The following is a 23725-nucleotide window of genomic DNA, read 5'->3' as shown; positions in this document are numbered from 1 at the left end:
GACATCAAGTATTCAGAAATATTATTTCAGATCAGCACTTGGCTAATAAGAAAAAAGGGATTTTTTTTTCATGCAATTCCTGATCTTTTAATTTATTTAAGAGAGAGCACACGTGCACATGCGGGGGGGGGGGGTGCGGGGGAAGGACAGAGGGAGAGGAAGAAAGAAACCCAAGCAAACTCCACATTGAGCATGGAACCATCATGGGGCTCAATCTCACAACCCTGAAATCAGACCCGCACCGAAAACAAGAGTCCATTGCTTAACCAACCGAGCCACCCATGTGCCCCGATCTTCTTTTTAAAGTCATTATAATACAGTATGTCTTTTCTGTACTTTGTTGAAATATTGCATCTTTATTTCCTTTCAGTATGTGTTAAGCAGTTATTCACAGTGAATGAATTGAATTCCATACTAGTATACTGTTTACTGTCTTTACTTTTAATCTAAAATCGTTTACTATTCAAATTTTAAGACAGTTTTTCAGTTGTTCCAGTTAGGTATCACCTGGTTCAAATGCAGTTTCTTTTTATTTTTTGTTTTGTTTTGTTTTTAGAGAGAGAGAGAGAGAGAGAGAGCACACAAGTGGGGCTGTGGTGTGGAAGGCCGGGAGGAGGAGCAGAGGGAGAGAGAGACTCTTAAGCAGGCTCCATGTTCAGTCGGGAGCCCCACTCAGGGCCTGATCTCACCACCCTGAGATCATGACCTGAGCCAAAGTCAAGTCAAAGGCTTAACCACCTGAGCCTCCCAGGCACCCCAAATGTAGTTTCTTTTTAAAATTTATTTGTTAACCTAACATCCTTACATTATGTTTACTAGTGGACCCAAAACAGTACCCTACTCCATGTTTGATACCTTAAAACTTGACCTTCCTCGGTAACTGGAATCTGGGTATGCACCTTTTCCAAATATTTTTGAAAAATTAAAGCATCTCTTTATCTCTTACCTACAGAGTTCAGTTTTCTTATTTTCAAGGTATATTCTAAAACAAACTACCCCAACGTTCAGGAAAATATGCCTCTTGGTGATCACAAAATGTTGATAATGTGGTCTAATTAAAGTCTAGAGAAGTTTACGCACTAAATAACAAGTTTCCAAAATGATATTTTTAAATGTACACATTAAGAAAAATTCTCATTTTTTTCTTTTTAAATATCTTTTCTCTATTCTGATTATTTCTTCCAAAGTTAGTAGTATTTTTAACATACTTTTCCAAAATTATCCAGTTTTTAGACTATATTTGCTACATCTCACATTTTCTTGATTATTTAGCCTTTCCAATAGGATAGGTGTTACTGCGTATCTTTTCCCCCTTTCCTTTGCACTGATTTCTCAACAAAGCAGAATTTTTTCTTTGTTTCTGTAAAAACAAAAGTTCTGAAATAAAAATGACCCAATGCGCCTAACATCTACTCATTTTTATTTTCTTCTACATATGAAGCAATTATTTGACCTGATTTGTCATAATCTGGATATAGAACTTCTTCTAACACCTGGTTCTGAATTTAAGTCAGGGTTTTCTGAACTTATAAGTGTTCCTTTCTTCTTTCCATCAAGCGTGTTGAGCATTTCATCTATTTGGAATCTTTTGATTCTGTTTTGAAACAACAAGGTCATGATACGGCTGTAAATGCTCAGATAATCTGAAATCAGGATTTTCTATGTCATGGTCTTCTATGATCCATAGGAAAATAAATGACCAAGATTTACCTTTTTTCCTGTGTTAATGATGATGTCTATGGAAGAAGCAATGTCAAATTCACACTTGCAAGCTGTAATACTTTAATGTTAGTCCTTTTATTAAAGAATCTCACTGTTCTTGTGTTTCAACCTATTTATCTTGTCTTTTCTTCTTGGAGCTTCTTAGTTAATTTCGCAGCTGACCTCATATTGCTTGAATTTTTTAGGTTTCCTCCCTCCCTCCCTTCTTTGTTCCATCTTCCCCCCACCACCACCACCACCAAATGGCAGGCACATAGCATGCCTCCACAAGAGTATAATGTAGCATAAAGAGCCTGGACTTTGGAGTCCCAGCTTACTTATTCTGTGACCCAGGAGAAAGTAATCCATCATTAACATTTCTAAGGATATCTACATCAGAGAGTCTGTGTAAGATTGGGCAGGGTAATTTGTCTCGTTTTTTTTTTTTGGCAATGCAGTTAGTAAGGTGACTCTAGGGCATACAACACAACTACCTTGTATAAAATCTGACAAGCAAACACCCTTTTAAATATATAACTGAACTTGTAGGAAAGAGAAATCCCTAAGGTCAAAAATGAAAAGGGAATCAAAAGTAGGGTGGTAGACAGCATGGACTGATCCAATGGCTTCCCTGAGGGAGTTTGCTGGCTCCATTACTGAAGAGCTTGCAGTGGGAAGGTCATGTGGGAACAGGAACTACAAGTGAAAAATCACATACTGTGTAAATCGCATACTGTGTAAAATCACATACTGGATGGATATTCTCTGCCCCTCCAGATCCACTATTCACCCATCTCCACCCTGAATCATGAGGCTCCCTTCTCCTCTGGCTTCCAGCTGGCCTTAGCCAATGAAGAATAAGTTGGGAAAGAAGAAGAAGAGTGAGGTCGGGATATTTATTCTCTTGTTTCCCACCCTACGCTGTCCCTTTGAAGTGGCCTTGTCCCATAACCCCACACCCCATGGAGGCCCGCCTTATACAACTCTCTCCCCTGGGGTTCCAGGAACCTCCTTTCCCTCTCATTCCTCGGTGCCTATGAGTGGTCACAGCACCACATGGTCAGCTTCAAGCTGCTGTGACTCCCAGTTGCGCCCCATACCTTCATAATCTATCCGTGTATGAAGAAATGCTCCTCAAACCTTTTCTGGTTGAGATTCTGAGACAAATCGAGACTCTCAAAGGGCTATGTGTTCAGGGAAAGGGGAGTCCAGGGAAAATGTAAAACCAGCACCAAGAAATTAAAACCATGCTTTACAATGCCCTGGAGTCCAAAAGTAACCCATCTCAGGTATCTACAGAGAAAGTCTGGCTAAATAGGAGATCACAGCCTTAAATGGTAAAACAACCAGGGAAAAAATCTTGCAACGGTGAGACCTGCAAAACAGACAGTAGGATTTAACTATGCCAGAGGGGTAGTTAACAGCATTACCCGATAAGGACTTGGAATTATTAGAGACACAAAAGAACACTTGAAAACATGAGACCAAAGAGAGTATGTAAGAAGACCAAGCACACCTGGAGAAGAACTCAAAAAATCCCAGGAAGGAAAAACATATAATCTTTAAAAGTAAAACCAAATGGCTAGATTCTACAGAGGAAAAAGAGTTGACTGGAAGGTAGATATGAGGAAAATGCCAAGAACTCAACAACGGAAAGGTATAGATGCAGGAAACAAAAGAAGGGGATTAAGACACAAAGACTGGAATGCAAAGGTCTAACATATTTCTAATGAGAGTTTCTGGAAGAGAAAATAGAGAAAGGATACCACAGGACACTGGGAGGGAAGGAGGCTGAAGATCTTAAAAGCAACCAGAAAGAAAAGACATTACCTACGGAAGAAATGCAGTTAAAGTGGAAGTTTTCTCCACAATAGGAATTGAAGCCAGGCGGCCAATGGAATAAAAATGTGTAGCAGATTAAGCAGCACACGGTAAATGTGCAAGCCCCTTGCTACACCTCTCAGCTGACTGCTTCCTTTTGAACTGGATGAGCTCTTCATATGTTACACAAACATATTTGTGCTCCTCAATGCAATCCAGCATTGGCATATTTCTTCTAATAGGAGTTTAGGGTTTTTAAAAAAGAGTTTACTTCCTTACTTGAAAGAGAGAGAGGGAAGGAGGGAGAGAACACAAGCAGAGAGAGCAACAGCAGGACGGGGAGAAGCTGACTCCCCGCTGAGCTGGGAGCCCCACCCAGGGCTCCATCCCAGGACCCTGAGGTCATGACCTGAGCCAAAAGCAGACGCTTAACTGACCGAACCACCCAGACATCCCACTAGTAGTTTAGTTTTTATCTAGTTAAACCCATTCTTTTTAAAGATTTTATTTATTTGACAGAGAGATCACAAGTAGGCAGAGAGGCAGGCAGAGAGAGGAGGAAGCAGGCTCCCCGCTGAGCAGAGAGCCCAATGAGGAGACTCGATCCCAGAACGCTGAGATCATGACCTGACCCGAAGGCAGAGGCCCAACCACTGAGCCACCCAGGTGCCCCTAGTTAAACCCATTCTTAACTAAAGCTGTTTTAACCTTTAAACAAGAAGCTGGAAGTAAAAATGCAGAAATATTTTAATGCTTATTGAAAAATGCAATGGGAAAAATTGCATTGACGTTTCAGAGGATACAAACTAAAAAGAAATTAAGGAGTATATAAAAGTGGTAGGAACCAGTGCCAGGAAAAAAAATAATACTACCTGGGACTTCTTTGCAAGAAAATAGCCAAAGGGTATGGACAGATAGTTGGAATAAGCAAACATAAGAGAAAGTATTCAACTCTATTAATAGTTGAAAAAAAACACATTAAAATATAGAGTTGTACATACTGTAAATTAGCAAAATGTCAACAAATGATTATAGCCAGCTCTGGTAATTCTGTGGTAAACCTGGTATACTTAGATATTGCTAGAGGCATAGAAATTTATACATAACTAAAGGAAAAAAATTCAGTTCTGTAGTCACACTAGCCCATTTTGAGTGCCCGAAACCACATGAAACTAGTGCCTCTCACACTGTTTGGCACAGACCATCTCCATCGTCACAGGGAGTTCTACTGAACTCCAGCGGTTGGGGACAGACACAGAAGTGATGGGTTTTTTAAGACAAATAGCTTCCCTTGTACTTGGTGATTCCAAGTTGTTCTCCAGTTCTTCAAGGCTTTCCAACAGTATCAATCCACCCTTCCACTGATACGTTACTCAGTCTCCTAAGTAAATACACTTGGTATTTTCAGACTTATTTTTCTAATCTAATAGGTATGAGATGATATTTCTCACTGATTTAAATTTGCATTTTCCTGATTACTAATTAGGTCAAGTATTTTTTTCATGTATTTATTACCCTTTCATATTTCCTCTTCAGGGAGCTTCCCGTTTTTTTTTTTTTTTTCTTCACATTACCCTGTTGCAATGATTTAAAATGGGAAAATGTTTATGATATAGTGACAAGTTTAAAAAAAGAAAGGACAAGTTCTTAGTCCTTCTCTTCCAAGTCTTCCTCTTGACTCCATGTAGACGGAGGGATTATTTTTCTTTATTCCTGATATTATTTTTATTTCACATTATTCCTTTCTGATAGAACACTGTGTGCTTGACCTAAAAAAATCTGTGTCTCTATGTGTGTGTGTCTGTATGTGTGTGTGTGTGTGTGTGTAAAAGCTAAGATCGAGCAGTGAGAGAAAAACAACATTTCAAGATTTGTATCTTTAATTAGACTACATGTTTAAATTGCAAAGGAAACTGCCTTTCATAATTCAAGTAGAAGGAAATGAATTCGCGTATATTGCTTGGAGATTTCACATATTCATGATGTGGAAATTAACTTAAGCACACACCAGTCTAAGTAGTCAACTTGGAAAAGAAATGACATTCTTCAAAGAAGTGGAACAGCACTGTTTAAAAACAAAAACAAGATGCAGTGAAATGGGAGTGTAAAAACTGAACAGAGATTAATTCCTACCCAGCCTGAGTCCTTGGGGGAAAACAGGCCATGGTCCCTAGCATGTTCCACAGCAGCAACAATATCCAGCACGTGCAACCTTCCACGCTAGTGAAATGCGGTTAAATCCCCATATGTACCCACGCAGATTTGTCCCCTATTGGTCCTTTCCCTCTGTTTTATTGTCAACTGGGCCCTTTTCTATCATTCTTTCCTTTCCTATCTAGATCAAACTTTCCCAATATCCCTGTTAATGCTTTGTTGAACGTTTCCCACCCCTGGTACAAGTGCTCTTTGCAGCAGGTAGGGAGAGAATAAGCAGGATTTTTTTTTTACCCCTAACAAAGACAGACAGGAGCTGTCTTTCTACATGCTCCCGGAGACCACAGGCCCTTAGGTGATGCTGCAACCTCACATTCTCCAAGCAATTTTCGTCTATTTATCTGTCAGGGATCTCTCCAGCATTTTAGGAGTGTGAGCTGGACTGTGCCTTTATACATTCTCTGCATTTCCCACTTGCTTCCATACGAGCACCCTCGTAAGTGACTTGCTCAGAGCAGGAGGCAGAGGGCCTCTGCGTTTATTGTTCCTGCCCTTGCCCTCGCCAGTGGCCTCTCCATGCCGGGCTCTTTGTGAACTCAAATAGTAATTTGTAGAGTGGGTGTTGCCGCATTTCCCTCTGCTTTGCAGTCAGATGTCAGTTCCTTCTAAGGTGTTACAACATGAGTTATGGGACAGGAAGTGAAAGAAGGCCACACTGAAGTAAAATTTATAAGACAAGATGTTTTTAAAATGAGGATAAATCCTGGCCGGGTGAAACCTGGAGCGTGAACGAAATAGGATTTGCAACTTGAATGCACACCCTTCAGGAGGCCTCTCAGAAGAATGTGCCAAGCTGGCTTGACTTCCCAGGGGTGCTTGTATGCAGGAGGGCCTTATCACTGCAGTCCTAGAACCTCCCAGGGTCTTCCATCTGCTTAAGTTGGAGCTAAGGTGTGGGTTTGGATCTACTTACTAACACTTCCCTAATGTGTTCCCTGAACACTATCTGGGAACATTTTTCCCTCCTTGGGCCTGAAACGTGTGGGGATGTTTCCTGAAGCTACTCTTCTGTGTAACAGGCTTGGATTTGCAGCTGTGTGTCATGATTTGGGGGCACTCTATAGGGGCGTCTGTTTTAAATACCAGCCTTACCACTGGCTTGCTAACTATATGACTTCTTTCCTTTGGATGCTGGATGCCTTCCCTAAAGGATAGGCTGTAATAAGCTACCCCATTGTTTCACAAAGTGTGGCTCCTGAATCAGTGGGGAAGTTATTAGAATTCAAATAACCAGGCCCCAGACCAGACCCACTGAACTAACTGGAAACTCTAGGGACGGTGCCCAGCATTCTGGAGCTTAACAAGTCTTCCAGGTGATTCTAATGCCCATGAAAGTTTGGGAGCCTCCTACTGAAGCCTGAGCTTCAAACTGACATGGGCAAGAGGACATGAAAGAAGGTATTCTAGTTTTGAACTTCATAGTCTCTGTTTCTAATTTCTATTTTTGTGCACTTTTATATATGTAACACGTATACTATTATAATACGTACATGTATGTATTCGTATTACATATATGTATGTAGTATACGTATGTATACGTACATGTATGTATGTAGTATACGTATTACATATATGTATGATTCATCAATAAATTCGCGCTGTCTACTAGAAGTTCGTGTTTAATTTTGTTACTGACAGAGAGGCATGATATACAAAGTCTGAAGACTACTTGTATAACATTTTAAAACACTTATGCTTTAAATCCAACTGAGCTGTTAGCCACCAGTAATGTCACACATTTGTGTTAATATATTTTTCTCCTTAGTTCTAAAATGCTTTGCACGTAATTTATAGCTTATTCTCCTGTTGTGCGGAGAACACTCACATTCCCAGTAAAGTGAGAAAAGGGGGCCTCTGTGTTGTGTCCTAGACTCTTTCTGCCTGTCCTTGAACAAAGGAGAGACCAGCAGTGACCCATGAACAGCGTCAATGACACCTCCCCATGTCCCCCCTCGGCACATTCATCAGATCTGCATGCAGGAAAGGGTACAAAGAGCGAGAAAGAGGATTCTGTGCCCAGTCCTTGCGATGTCCTTTTCCCACTCCCATTGCTTGGCTTAGAGGAAGGAATCCCTGGGGTCTGGGGAAGCACTCTGTTCTCGTTCCTCACTCCTCAACAAATACCAGCTTGCACTAGCGCGGTAGGCCTCCTGTGTTACACACTCATGCTCCCTTTGTCTTCGTATTCCAGAGCTACCCAGAAAATACCGCTGTATGCTTATTATAAACGGGAAAGTGGAGGAACTGGGAGTAGGGCTGACTTTTAAGCCACAATAATTTAGGAGCTCAACAAAGAAAAAGGAAAAAAAGTGGTTATTTCCTTCTTAGTATAATATGCACATAAAGTATGCTCTCCAAAGCTATGCGTGGCATGAATGAACAAACACATAAATATGGTTCGGTTCCTGAGTGCTGAGTTCTAATACATAGCCGCTAAAAGCATAAATCCAGGTTTGAGTCTTCTCACGGCACTTAATATTTCTGTGACCTTGAGGAAGTCCCATTACCTCTCTTAAGCCTCATTTCCTTTGCTCTGTAAATTAGGGATAAGGATACCAAACACTCCATAAACTCATTGTGAGAATTAAATGAGATATAAGAGCTTAGCTTAGTATCTGGCACAAAATCAATCCCCAGGAAAGGAGAGCTATGTTGGATGTTGCTAGCGCTGAATCAAATGCTGAAAAGGAGTAAATCGTATTCCTCCCCTTCGGTCGTCTGTCAGGGAAGCTCACAACCCCTCTTTTTTTTTCCCTAGCTCAGGCCAATGATCTTACATAATCTATGCTATTTTGAAATCACAAGTAATGCCTTAGGGCGTGGCTCGGTGGGTTAAGCCTCTGCCTTCGGCTTAGGTCATGATCTTAGGGTCCTGGGATCGAGCCCCACATGGGGCTCTCTGCTCAGCAGGGAGCCTGCTTTCCCCTCTCTCTCTCTCTGCCTGCTTCTCTGCCTACTTGTGATCTCTTGCACTCCGTCAAATAAATAAATAAATAATCTTTAAAAAAAAAAAAAATGTAATGACTTTACTAGAGAGACTGACCTAAACATTTGTTAATCGCTATCTCCTCCAGCCCGTATGTCTGTATACCTGGAAGAGCTGTTTTCGCTCTGAACTACTGTAACTCCTGGTCAAGGTGCAGAGTCCTTTCATTCGGTTTCACCTCACGATACACTGTCCTTCATCATTAAGAGAGAAGGGGGGAAATTCTGTATAGATCTCCACGCAGAAGCCATTCAGTTGAAAACTGGATGGCCGTAAAATGATACCACATGAAGGAAGGGATAAAAGACTGCACGTTTTCTATCACTGTTTAGAAAAATTAATTTGTCTCAGAGGAGACTTGATAGCATGTTACCATCAAAAAAATCACAGGATAATAATGGAAGTTTCCGTGAACTCTGAAAAGAAGGACTCAAGGAAAAGTAACTCTTCTCTCTTCCCCCCCCCATTCACCCTTTGTGAATAATGGGAAATCAATAAATATGATTTGATTTAATAAGGAAGAAGGAGGCCTGTGACAAAGGTGTAAAGATGCCAAGGCAAAAAAAGCACCAAAATTGCTTCCCTGAGACAATTCTGCTCATTTGTGCTTCTTATAATCACATAATTCCCATCTGGCTTGATTTAAATATTTTCAGTACTGTATGAAATAGGTATTACCATCTTAATTCAGTATTTCAGGCAGCAAGAATTTGAGAAATTTGCCCAAGGTCACAGTTAAAGTCATGAAATGGAGATATAAATCCCAAACCACTTACGGCTTCATGTGGAGGAGAAAGGGACCTTTATGTTCATCTCTTCCTTCTTCGAGAAAATGCAAATTACTGCCATAAAGTGGACCCCTTGCTCCCCCGATCACTTAACCACTGCTTTTCCTTCACCAACTAGAGCACTCTGAAGTGACCAGCCTTGCCCCTCTGAGACTGCTGGATCTGTTGCACAGACTCAGATAAGGGTCAGCCATGAATGTTCAGTTTGATTCATTTCAAAAAACAGGGACTTAGAACCTTCAGTGAACCAGGCACTATGCTAGGGGTTTGGGGACCAGAAATAATGGATAAAACTTCCTGCTCCTAAGGCTATCGGTCTGGAAGGAAATAGACCAAAATGATAATAATGGAACCTCTGGCATTGGTTTAAGTCATCTTTTCCTCTTTTCTCTTACCTGCATAAAATGTCTAGTAATGTGTGCTACTTTTATAGACTAGCTTAAAGAAAAGGGGGGGGGGTGCTGCAAGAGAAGAAAGTATTAAGGAACTGATCTCTAACAGTGAAAAGAGGATGACAAAGACAGAGCCAGCAGTGTAACCCCAGCCTTCTGACTCCTTACACCCTAGAGGCATTACTGTGGAAAGCCACTTTGGGGAACTCTTTAATTGAGAACCTGCTATGATGCAGGCTATCTGAAACATAATCTGGAAGTCACAGAGATAAATAAGATCAACTTTCCAGTGGAAAAATGGTGGATTATGATATTTTCCAAGTGTACAGATACTGCTCTTACCTGTGTGCATGAAGCTTTTGCCTTTTTTGGCAGCAAGTATCTATTATATCCGTCTAGAAATGCAAATGGCCATACTGGCATGAAAGATGTCATCTTTTGAGAGCTATGCAAAAAACACAAATTATCATTGCATGCCAACAGAAAGACAGAATAACCCCACAGAATCCTATTAGATCTAATATCCAAAGAACCTCTGCAATCAGGTGGGAGTCTAAAGCTGAGAAAGTCAACTGCAAAATGCTACATAAGTCTTAAGGCTTCTCAAAGTCCTTCACATGAACAGAAGAATGAAGCGGGGTGGGGGGTGAGGGGGGTCACCTGGGTGGCTCAGTGGGTTAAGCTTCCTCCTTAGGCTCAGGTCATGATCCTGGGGTCCTGGGATCCAGTGGGGTTCCCTGCTCGATGGGAAGCCTGCTTCTCCCTCCCTCACTCCCTCTGCTTATGTTCCCTTTTTTGCTGTGTCTCTAATCATCAAATAAATAAATAAAATCTTAAAAAAAAAAAAAAATGAACCAGAGGGCTGAAGTCCTAACCCATAGCGGAAGCTCTGTTGTATCTGTTGTTATACTATGACACACAGATGCCAGAAATGCCAACTTTCTACTCTATTCCTGAATCCTCCCCACAGAGCCTTCCTGGTTGAATCCTTTCATGACGCCAAAAAGGGATAATTTCAGGCTGTGTGAGCCACACTTTGGAGTCCCCTTGTCTCCTGTCACCCTTCAGCCCATCACCCTAAATAGCCTCTCGCATGTAGGAGGAGGCCTTTGGCACTGACGACAAGGGATGTGACTGCTTTTCTCTAATTATACAACCCATACGTCATCGCTACGTATTCAAGTATTGGTCAAGTATTGATCATTTTGTGCTGTTACAGTTAAATGAGATGAGTTATCAAAAACTCTCTTGTGGATAAACGGAACGAGTTAAATTTGCTCAGCCGGGTTATCTGAGGTTGTTTTAAAACTGTGTTATCATTTTGGCTAGATCACTGAACCCCTAGTTTTATCTAAAGGGAAATATGATATCCCCTAAATTAATGACATGATTAAGAATGAAGGGCTGAATGCCCTTTAAATAAACCAACAGTTTAATATATTGAGCCCTAAAATTCTGGGGGATAAAAGCAGGAATTAACTGCAAGCTGCAATTAATGACCCGGACTTTGAATATAATGAAACGTAATGAGCTGAATTCTTTCCGGTGTAACACATGATAATTGAATGATAATTGACCTTTGAAGATCATTGGTATCAGGTGAAAACAGGACGCATCAGAGGATGAAAATCTTGATTTTCGACTCAAAAAAATATTTTCCAATTATAATGTGAAAACCTACATATGCTTAATTTAAATATAAATATATACATATGTACATATTTAAAATTAAACTGATCCCTGCTCAAGTCAGGGGGCTACGGCTTTGTTGGAAGCACAGAACCCCCTGCTGACTGTCACCCCAGCAGACAGGCCAGAACCCAGGACTCATTAGACTATCAGCCACATGCTTCTCTTTGCGAGCCTGTACGAATCACGAGACCTGGGAGACCCAAGCTAAAGAGCTATTTGCAGACCCCGTATGACACCCAACCAGAGACCATCAAGAGAAAAACACTGAGAGGTTCAGAAAGGAAAAATGGAAGTTCCTGGAGAGTCTCAAGCCAGAAAGGATAAAGGGCAGGGAGGCAGGCCAAGACAGGATAAGAAAGGTATTTCATTTTGGAGAGTGAAGAAATATTGCTTTGTAAATGTTAGCTTTCCCTGATCGATAAACAGGAGTCTCGAGTATCAAGCAAGGGAAGTCATAATGTGCAGCCCATTAACTCCTTCAACCTCTAATGCCCCGAGAAATGCCCAGAAATTCCCTTCACAATCACCACAAAAGTCATCCCCTCTCCCCACCCCTGCCCAAGAACGCCTTAAACGGTGACATTTAAAATAAATAAAAGATGATTTATAATTCAGGAGTCATACTTTTAGTCTTCATTATTAAGTATTATAATGTCAGGAAACTGATGGCTATTGATTTTTTTAAGTGTTTAAATACAGTTTTTACTCTTCAAATGGAAAAAAAAAAATGAGTAAGATGCTCAGTAATACTACCCATTATTTATCCACTCTCCCTTCTGGCTTATGGGGAAATGCCAAAGGTCCTGCTGGAGGGCAAACCAAAAGCCACAGGCAGATGAAGACCAGAACAGAGCCCTCAATCAGAAAAGGCTCTCGGGCTCCCGAGGCTTTGCATAAAGGCACCTGAAGAAACCACCCACAGATAATTAAGGTGCACTGCACATTTCACTTTGCTGTTCAAAGTCACGTCTCATTTCTGACTGAACCCCGAACAGCTCCCAGGCGGAGTTTCATCCCAACTCTTGTTCAGTGGTGAGGAAATCCCGGAGCCCTGCGTTCCCATGGAATGGCATGCTGACAAGTGAGAGGAGTTATTGCAATGACTTCTTCTAAGGCTGCTGGCGGGAACCAGACTTGCTAGGACCCTCTCTGAAGATCCTGGAAGAGATTGCCACCGAAAACACAAGCTTCATGAGAACTCTCTGAAGAAAGTTTATGAGAAAAATGGAAACAAGTGGGAAAGTCAACTGTTAAATACACAGATACCTTGAAAAATGCTTCTGTTCTTCTGATTAACTAGGCTCCTTTTTTATTTTAGAAAAAGATTTTATTTCTTTATCTGAGAGAGACAGCATGAGCTGGGGGCGGGGGGGTAGGGAGCGTGGGGGACAGAAGGAGAAGGAGAGAGACAAGTAGACACCCCGCAGAATGCAGAGCCTGACCTGGGGCTCAATCCCAGGACTCTAGGATCATGACCTGAGCCAAAGTCAGAGGCGAAACTGACTGAGCCACCCAGTGGCCCCTAAATGGATTCCTCTTTTTATTACAGTGCTTACTTTGGTGTAAAAGAGTACAGTCATTTAGTAGGTACTCAGACCTTATTCTGTTTAGGAACTTGGCTAGAACTTGTAATCATGCTTAAGAATTTGAAACCTAAAATAATACCTGGGGGACACACACACACATGCATTTGTGCCTTCTCTGTCCTCTAACTATCCATTGATGACTTGTGCTATGAAGCCACCTTGAGAAGTCTCCTGCATGGAAAATATGAGAAGGCAGGCCTCTGCATCGGTCACTGCATGCGACCTAGACCCAGGGTATCCTGTTGTTAAGTGGAATCCATCTGAGAGGAAACCACTGGGGGTACTCAGAGACATCCTGGAGCTTGCTATCCTGGGGTAAGTCAGTTAATCCCCATCCTCCCTCGCTATTTGCTCTGAAAAATAAAGCAAAGGGTATCACCCCCTTCCCTCGTGCTGTTTGGCTCCCTGAGTCTTTCCTTGCCATTTCGCCTCATAGCCGGCGACAGAAGCGATTCTGTTAAGAGAAACTGGGATCTCTCTCTGCTGCAAGCTCGGATTCTGGTTTTCGTCTCTGGGAGCTGACAAACCCCAAGTGTTCATCTGTCATCACCCAAGTCTGTGAAATGCTGAGGGGTTGTCAGTGGGGTCACATCTTTTTTTCTCAGTCTAATGGCATGTTTATTTAACCAAAGTCCATATTTGGGAACTGTAAGCAAATAAAGAATGTTACAGAATAACAGATAATTTTTAAAACCAAAGACTGCACTCCAGCAGAATGCTAAGTAAACACAACTTTGATGTGTTAAGATGGACGGCAGCCAGCTTCGAACAATCCGTCACAGTTGTTCCTTGTTTTCCCACACAGGATCTCACTTGATCCTTGCGAGCCCCTTGAAGTACTTCAGTCGCGAATTGCCGTTACCCCTATTTCACAGCTGAGGAAACTGAGTCTCAGAGAAGTTACCATGGTTTTCCTAGGATCACAGTTCTAAGCAGCAAAGTCTATATTTAGAGCCGAGGGTTTTTTTTAAGATTTTATTTATTTATTCGACAGAGAGAGAGAGATGCAAATTGGCAGAGAGAGAGGGGGAAGCAGGCTCCCCGAGGTGCAGAGAGCCAGATGCGGGGCTCCATCCCAGGACCCTGAGATCATGAAGTGAGCCAAAGGCAGAGGCTTAACCCAATGAGCCACCCAAGCGCCCCTAGAGCTCAGTTTTCTGACTCCAGACCCACTCCCCTGTTTTTATGTCTTGCTGCCTTCGAATGAATATACAAATCATGACTTCGGGCACAGACTTTCAAAACAACAAAAATTTTGCTGTTTTTTAAAAAGCCGGTAGCAGCAACATAGAACGCCAAAATCTGGCAACCTTGACCAAAGAACAGACAGATGCGGGGCGGAAACATTTCCCTGGTGTGTCCACGCCGGAATTTGACCTTAATAGTCATAAAGTTTCTTTTTTTTTTTTTTTATTGATTTGTTCAATTTATGCCATGTAATTATTTGGGGAACTATAAATCCTTGGACGGCAAGTAAATACCCACCACCTAGATTCTACAATTAACATTCTCTTACACTTCCTTTAATGGGTTATCACCCTGTCTGTCGATTTCTCTAGCCACCCCGCAACCCATATTATTTTCCTGAAGTTGCAGGTATCAGTAACGTTTACCCCTAAGTAGTTTGGCTTGCATATCATTCATTAGAATTCAGTATTTGCTGATGGTTCTTATTTTTTTTTAAGTAAAATTTGCATATAATCAAATATATAAATCTTAAGTGTACCATCCAATAAGTTTTGCCAAATGTATATACCCGTGTAATTCAAACCTCTATCTAGACAGAATCTTAACCCCCCACCCCAGAAAGTTCTTTCTCCTCATGCCCCATCCCAAATTCCCTCTGCACCACTATCCTAATCTTTATCACTGACAATCAGTTTTTTCTCTTCAAGAATGACATATAAATGGGGTCATACAGTATTTACTCTTCGGTGTTAAGGATTTTCTCTCTCAAGATCCTGTGTTTGAGAGTCATTCATGTTGTTTTGTGTATCACTTTACTCCTTTTAAGTGTTGAGCATTACTCTACTGTAAGAATTTATTAGGTTCTTTATATCCACTCTCCTCTAGATGGGCTCTTTGCAGTTTTTAGGTATTCTAACGAAGACTACTAAGAACAGTCTTATAGAGATCTTTCTGTGACTATGTTTTCATTGCTCTTGTTAAATACCTAGAAATGGAATTGCCAGGTCAAAAGGAGGTATGTTTAGTGTCGTACGAAACTCCCCAAACCCTTTTCAAAGCAGTTGTACTGTTTTAACTCGCATCACCAGTATATGAGAGTCTCTGTTGCTCACATCTTCAGCAACATTTGGTGTTTTCAGTCTTTTTAATTTTAGCCGTTCTGGTGGGTGTTTATCATATTACTTTTTGAATTACCCAACAAGAATATCCACCAAGTATACCTACACTTGCATTATCAAGGGGCATCTTGGGCAATATTTATATTTATAGCCCACTAGTACTATATGCCAATTCAGGCTTCTTAAGCCATGTGATTAAGACATTAAATCTCAGGTGTTTGGGCGGCTCAGTCAGTTAAGTGTCTGCCTTCAGCTCAGGTCGTGATCCTGGGAGTACTGGTATCGAGTCCCACATCATGCTCCCTGCTCAGCAGGGAGTCTGCTTCTCCCTCTGACCCTTTCCTCTCTCATGTTCTTTCTCACTCTCTCTCAAATTAAAAAAAAAAAAAATTAAATCTTGGTTCTCCTCCTTTAGGACTAAAAGGTTCATTATTTTACAGTTATTTAAACAATTTTGGCTTCAACCTGAGCTCTAGTTCACTGAATACCATTAATCTTTAGGATGTTTTTCATTAACACTAAGACTTTCAAATTCATCAAAATGATCAGGTTAGGTCTTGACTTACACTCATTAGAAAAATAAGGAAATAAGCACAACCTAGTCACTAACCTATAAAATGGCTTTGACTGAATTACATGGGCACCACCACAGCGGTTACTCTCTTAGACCTAAACGTGTTTTTTGTTTTTTGTTTTTAAGATTTTTTATTTATTTGACAGACAGAGATCACAAGTAGGCAAAGAGGCAGGCAGAGAGAGAGGAAGGGAAGCAGGCTCCCCGCTGAGAAGAGAGCCTGACGCGGGGCTCCATCCCAGGACCCTGGGATCACGACCTGAGCCGAAGGCAGAGGCTTTAAACCACTGAGCCACCCAGGCACCCCTAAATGTGTTATTAATAACAGTGAGTCCATTTAGATGAAACTTAAGTAATAGGTGGTAAAGATTTCTCCCAGTTAAATTGCTTCCAGTTGCTGGAGGAAGTCATAGGCCTAATTGTTTCTTAATGCAAATTCTTCCTCAGGCCTTCTAATTGATCCTTAGAAAGTTTTCAAGCTTTTACACCGCTGTTTTCTTGGCTTTTGCTGCATTCTGCCTGCTCTAACTTTATTGCTTATTTGTCATGAAAATAACCTACATGAACTTAATGCTCATCAAAAATGTATTTCAGTCCACTGCTCATAACATTAGATGTAAGTCATCTGGCATTCTGTCTTTTAATGAACGTTTAGTGAGCAGTAGCAGTAACGCAGCCAAGAGCTCAGAAGTGGGAGAAATAAACTGTACACATCTTGAAGCCGACGGAACCTGGTCAAGGCATCGCATGGAACACTAATACGAATGATAGGTTAACTTTTCCACTGCTCTTTTTTTTTTTTTTAAGATTTTATTTATGTATTTGACAGAGAGAGAGAGAGATCACAAGTAGGTAGAGAGGCGGGCAGAGAGAGGGGGAAGCAAGCTTCCTGCTAAGCAGAGAGCCTGATGCGGGGCTCGATCCCAGAACCCTGAGACCATGACCTGAGGCAAAGGCAGAGGCTTAACCCACTGAACCACCCAGGCAGCCCTTCCACTGCTCTTTAACTAACTTTTCTTCGTACTTCAATTCTCCAAGATATTAAAGGCTACTGTGCAAGGATTCATAAGAATTTTTGAACTGGAAAATTTATAATGCAACCTTAGTATTGATTAATTTTTGTTGGGCAGATTATATTTCTGGTGGCACCTATTAGGTTCCTTCCCGTAACACCTAGAAGAGCAAGATGCTTCCACAGTTTGAGAATTCCCCTGGTTACAGAGGCAGTAGGGAGATGGCACCTGAGGGAATGTGATGAACTAGGCATTTTAATCTCTGTCCTGACTTGCCTTTTTCAGGAGCGCTGAATGCACAGCTTTATCGCTCACTGTGTAGCTGTAAGATAATAAAACATACTGGTTCTTATGATATGTTAATATGGTAATCATTTGTGTAAATTACATAAAATGTCACCTATACATGAGTTTGCCTATTTGGGGAACTAACCACTAGGCACATATTTTGTACTTCTGAAAATAAAAATACTCCATGACTTGAAATGATATTACAGTGACTAATTGTCCCACACATCAAATGTGCAATATATACCACAGATTTATCATAGGTTTCTTCTTCTTCTTTATTTTTAACGTGCCTATGTGCCAGCAGGGCCAATGTTATACACAGGTGAAAAGATTCTGGGATGACACTCAGGAAAAACCTGACTGCCTTAATATATTTTTCCGCTAGCCTGCCTTAGGGATGAGGCACTTATCTTCAGATTTTCCTATCAAATTTCCTATCAAGTCAATGTATTATCAGGTAATACATGAATATCACTTTTCATTAAACAAACCATTAATGCCCACTATTCCTCCAGAGTCTGGCAGAACCCGAAGGGATGGAACACAGTCAGAGACATTTGAAAGGCTGAAGGTGATATGAAGGAGCGAGACACTGTGTCTGTGCGGTGGTGGTGAGGGGGGAGGAAGAACCCCGGGGAGCGGGAGGACAGCTGGAGAGTGAAAGGCACCTGTGGGAGGAAGCTCTGAAAGAAAATCTGGAACTTTTGCAAAAGAGACACTTGTTTGCAACATTAGCCTAGGGCTGGACCCACCAGACACAAATAAGAAACTAACATCGTTTACTTTCCAGAGAAAGCCAAATTTTGCATGTAAGCTCTTTTGAGGCACTTTGTTGTGACATAGGAAAGACAGAATAACTTTGCAGGCATCGATTGTACCGAGACCAAAAAATGGTGCATTTTTCTGTTACATAAGCCAGATAGTTAGATAAACTCTAGTTCATCTACTAAATAAGTATGGAAAATGAAAATTGATTATCATTGTAAAGGGCTACATAAATGCAAATTCTTTTTACTGTGAGTCCAGAGCTTAAATAAAAATCAAGTCATCATTCTTTTCTGATAATTGTCCCTCACATTGTGCCAGCGACCACTTTATAAAGGAATCAAATCCAAACGCTGCATTATTTAATCAGATTTCATTGCATACTAAATGAACGGGGATAGAAATAAAGGTAACACATTAGGACATGTGACAGAGCTCACTTCTAGGCTACTTCCATTTCTAATGTATCTCTAAATTTTATCCCTTTTATTTAGTTTGCTTTATTCAGTACATGCTATTTTAATGGCATAAAAAGATTTCAATGACAACTAATTATTCCCTTAATAAAAATAAAAGTGATCACTCCATGTTTTATCATATTCCCATTTATCCATTTTTGTAAAAGATTTTATTTATTTATTTGAGAGAAACAGAAAGCGCCTGAGTGGTGGGGGGGGGGGGGGAAGGAGGAGGCAGAGGGAAAGGGAGAAGCAGACTCCCCGCTGAGCAGGGAACCCAACATGAGGCTCAATCCCAGGACCCCCATATCGTGACCTGAGCCAAAGGTAGATGCTTAACTGACTGAACCACCCAGGTGCCCCCCATTTGTACATTTTATCAGAATCAATAGAGAAAGGCTCATGGACTTGTGAATAAATTTTAGAGCATAAGTTCAGTAATTAATTAGCTTTAGATTGTTAAGCATAATTATTAGAATTGTATAACTTTTCTTTTTCATGAAATTTTTATGTTTTCATTAAAATCAGATGGCCTTTTTTAAATTAACTATAGCAAACAATAAAGGAATATTCTTCAGACTGAGACAAAAGACCTTGTTCAAAATAATTGATATCTTGGCTCTCTAATCATATTATTCTAGGGTCTTAATATTAAAAAGCTCTCATGGTTGATAATTGAATAGGTCTTTGTTAGTTTCTCTAAAAATAAGAGTTTTTAATCTCTTTTTGTGGCTAGGAGAGTCTTATGACTTAAAAATATTTTGGAAATTTGTTTCAATGCTTAAATGGAAAATGATACTTTCAATTACTTAAAACATTTATGATTTTAAGCTCCCAGCAGAAATCTGCTGCTAAGGGGAAAAAAAAAAATTAAAAGCTGTTAGTCAGAAAGACGCTTATGTAAGAACTGTGACATTGGTCATTGCTATGAAAGCAGGAAGTCGTCCTATATTTTAGAGTCAAGGCTTAAAGGAATTTTTCTCGAGCATTTTCCCCTCTCGGAGCTGAGACAAATGGCTGAGGAGTGAAATCTTAAGAAATGCTCACGGCTTTTCTCCTTCATTCTGTTGCAGCCCAGAAGATGGTGAGATCCATCCAGAAATCTGTCGGCTTTATATCCAGCTGCAGTGCTGCTTAGAAATGTACACAACAGAGATGCTCAAATCCATATGTCTGCTGGGGTCTCTTCAGTTTCACCGAAAAGGTATCTGCCTTTAGCATACTACCATAAACACTGATGTTACACAAAAGCTTATCTTTTCCAAAGGCCTGGAAGCACCCTGCTGTACACACAGTTGGGATGGATGTCAGTGTCCAGGAAGTATCTGATACAAATTAATCAAAGAAGTCTATACCAGTACTAAGTGCCTAGGAACACGGGTCATCTTGAACAGAACCTGTGGTAGAAACTGTTCTCAGATGTAGTCTTTTACCACTTGCGAACATGACTTCGGTTACACTTGGCACAGAGAGCAAAAATACGTAACGATCTTCCTAGGGGTAAATGCCATCCAAGACGGCTGCTCTTTCCCTAAATGAATTTGGCTGCAAGACGACAAATTACATATTATGTCTCAAAGATTTAAAAATAGGGGGAACTCAACCAACAATAGGGAGGCATATGAGTAACAGAAAAATCTCCTTCCTTGACTTAAACTATAAAGGAACATACTGGCTAAAATGGCTGAAACGTCCAGAGATGGCAGTGACTTTAGTGTGGTCTCATCAAGCTTTTGACCCACACACCGAATGATACCCTGCCTTCTCCTGGGTGGTGGCCTTACCCTCACACTGCTTTCCCCCACATGAGCAGAGGGATCCCCGCAGTTCCAGTCATCACATCTGCCTACTAAAAGATCCATACAGAGAATTTCTCCCCACCAGAGACTCAGATGTGTCGTGAGCTTCATTCTGATTGGACCAGGTGGGATCATGGGTCTGTGCCTGAACCAATCGCTTTAGCCAGAGGGATGGAATTATACCGATTGGTTTCAAAGCCCATTCCTGGATCTAAGATAGGAGTCCACACTACCCAACCATTGGCCATTACCTGATGGGAGCAGGTGGAATAGAACAGATGCTGGGGAGGAAACCAGAAGTTTCTGTCAGTGGAAGATTCAAGCTCTATTTCTTTCCTCATTCATTGTGCAATAATTTATTGGAAAGCTCCTGAATGCAAACACTTCTTGCTTGAGCTCAAGAGGATAGGATGATGTATAGAAGGTAATCCTTACCAGTAATTTAAATCCAGAGAGAGAAGAAACCCCTATAATATTCAGGGAAAATCTTATAGAAAGGGTGAGGCTTGAGCTAGGTTATGAAGATAAAGTTGAAGCAGGGAAGGAAAAAGAAGGACCTTGCGAGGGAAGAAGCAGTTAAAGTAGAGATTTGAAATCAAATGAGCATGGAATTTGTGGGGAAGTAAACGGCATGACAAAGAACTTGTAAAAATCAAATCTTGTGTATTCATGGATATATGCACAAGGCAGAACTAAAAATAGGATTATGCTACACTGCTCCCAAGAGAGAACATTTTCTTAAAACACGAGTATTATTTTTTTTTCCTTTTTCCTTCTTTAAAAAAAAAAAAGATTTTAATTATTTATTTGAGAGAGAGCACACAAGCTGGGGAGAGCAGTAGAGGGACAAGCAGATTCCCCACCAAGCAGGGAGCCCGATGTGGGACTCGATCCCAGGGCCCTGAGATCATGACCTGAGCTGAAAGCAGACACTTAGCAGACTGAGCCACCCAGGTGCCCTCCTTTTTCCTTCTAAAGGCAGAACTTTCAACAGCTTCTTTTTTTTTTTTTTTTTTAAACTTCTGTTATTACTGCAAGTGAACATGTTAGGAGAGATGAGGTCCTAGACACTCCTGATGCCTGATCAGAAAACTGAATACTCATATACACTGATGGCCATTCAAATAAGTTGTCCCTGGCCCAGTGTCTTCTCTTTTCCTGTCTGCTCTCAATCTCTGTCTCTGTCTCTCTTTCTCTCAATCTCTATCTCTGTCTCTCTTTCTCTCTCTCTCTCACATACACACACACACACACACACACACACATTCTCACATAAACTCACATATACAGATTATATACAGAGTACATTTTCACTCTTTTTAATTATGGTTGAACAGAACATAATAGTTTTTTCCCGAGGTCTGCACTGGCTCTTACATGTTTTATTTCACGGCCACGAGGCCACAGGAATCATCCTCGTTGATGACATGTCCGCAACACCCAATGTCCTCCAGCTCCACTATCGCTCTAACTCCTCAGAGTGCCACTTGGTCTCCTGCCGTCCACTCCTACTCTGTCTTCTCACGATTGGCTTTTGAAAGATGAACCCTTCTCTGCTAGCTCTCTGGTCAGAAGGAAAAGGTAGGGGCCCCTGGGTGGCTCATTCTGTTGAACTTCCGAGTTGATTTCAGCTCAGGTCATGATCTCAGGGTGGTGTGATCAAGCCCCTCAAGGAGCCTCACTCAAGTGCAGAGGCTGCTTGTCCCCTCTCTGCCCGCCTCTGTTCCTCCTCCCCCTTACCCTTGCTCATGCACTCTCTCTATATAATAAAATAAAATTAAATTAAATTAAAAAAAGGAGTCCCTCATGCCAGTTTATTCCTTACTGTATTTGGTCTTGAGCACACAAGTAAAAAACACATCCCCTCTTAACTGATCAGCTCATTTGGTCTTCACTTCCTGCTGCCTTCACTGTCAGTCTCTGATCTGCTTCTTTCCCTGCCTCTTCTTTTAAAAATAAGTCCCCCTGGAAAGAGAAAAAGGGAAAAAAAAAAAAAAGTCCCCCAGCTCTCTGCTCTAGCACCCGGCCTTCTATGTCCGACTCTAAAAAGAATCTGCCTGATAACGTCGTTGATTGCTCCCACATGTAGGATTAAGGCTGTGCTTGGACATCTATTTTATTCTTCTAAAATCAGCATTACTTAAAGTGCAAATCCTTAGCAAATCTGCTTCAAAATTACCCAGGATGCTGAATAAACATGCAGGCTTATGGACCCTGCCCAGGACCTACCGAATCAGAATCTCCAGGGGCATTCCAGGTGATTGTGAAACACAGTGAGGAATGAGAGCTGTTGCTCTACCTGCGAAAGGAAAGGAAATCAAATCACCCCACCATGTGACTAAAAATGAAAACTTCAATTCCTTGACTTGCCATTCCCTAGTCACCTAAGTATATGCTTTCAACTTTGTTCTCTGCTTTCTTCTTTATCGCCCAAGGTGATTAAAAGCAAACACCAAAGTAGTAGGCATCTCTGATGCACAGAGTTGTGGGTGAGGACTGGTGCTTTCTCCGCCAGCCCTTGATATGACCTTGACATCAAGCTGTGGTTCCCAAAGTTCAGCCTCTCCACTGGCAGCACCAGCTTCCCCTGTTAGAAATGCAAATTCTTGGGCCCCACCCTAGGCCTACTGAATCGGAAACCCCTCAATTTACTTTTTTGCTCCTTGACAAAAATTAAAAGAACTATTCATGGAGACGTTTCTTTAACGGAATACATTTGTAACCTTCTCTACTCACCATCTATAACCAGCAAACCATACTTCTTTACTCTTTTCGAGTATATATATACCATCTACCCCTGGTCAGCCTCCTGTGTTTCCAGAAAACCCCTCCAAGAGCTGTCTTATGGATGGTTGCCTCTCTATGAGTACCCATAGAGGTAAGGCAGCAATGAGGAGAAGGACATTTTCTTATCAGTGAGACATCTTCACACTAGACACAAAGACAATAGTCTTATTTAAAATCTAAAAACCACACCAAAAATGGAAATAAGTCATTAAAAGCAGACCCCCCCCCCAAAAAATGTCATTAAACCAGACAAAATAAGGCACTAGAAAACATGCATGAAAATACACACTGGACAAATACCCTGAAAATTTCTGGAATGCCAAATAAAATACCAGCTCTTGGGAGGGATGGTTCCATTAAAGAAATCATTTTTAATTTTCCTGGCCCCATTTTTTTATTACACTTCTCTATTTCTTTACTTTCCCCATTAATTTCCTTATTACACCTAAGAGATTAACCCTCTAATTGTTTTCAAGTCCTGGCTTGTTTATACTGTTCACTAGTTTATATTCCCACCATCAGGATGGCATAGAAAATGTCAGCTGATGTCAC

General features: G+C 41.1%; 1 protein-coding gene across 2 annotated transcripts in view; it reads left to right on the top strand.

Moving 5' to 3' along the window:
- Nucleotides 1-23725, top strand: part of RGS7BP (regulator of G protein signaling 7 binding protein) — a 100640-nt gene that overhangs the window by 40404 nt on the left and 36511 nt on the right. For both annotated transcript variants that reach the window (XM_032336144.1, XM_032336145.1), the window contains exon 3: nt 19661-19791. In XM_032336144.1, coding sequence (XP_032192035.1) covers nt 19661-19791 — 131 coding nt within the window. The remainder of the gene's footprint in view (nt 1-19660; nt 19792-23725) is intronic.

This window comes from Mustela erminea, chromosome 3, assembly GCF_009829155.1.
Source record: "Mustela erminea isolate mMusErm1 chromosome 3, mMusErm1.Pri, whole genome shotgun sequence".
NCBI classification, from domain to species: domain Eukaryota; kingdom Metazoa; phylum Chordata; class Mammalia; order Carnivora; family Mustelidae; genus Mustela; species Mustela erminea.
This window is presented reverse-complemented; position numbering and strand designations above follow the sequence as displayed.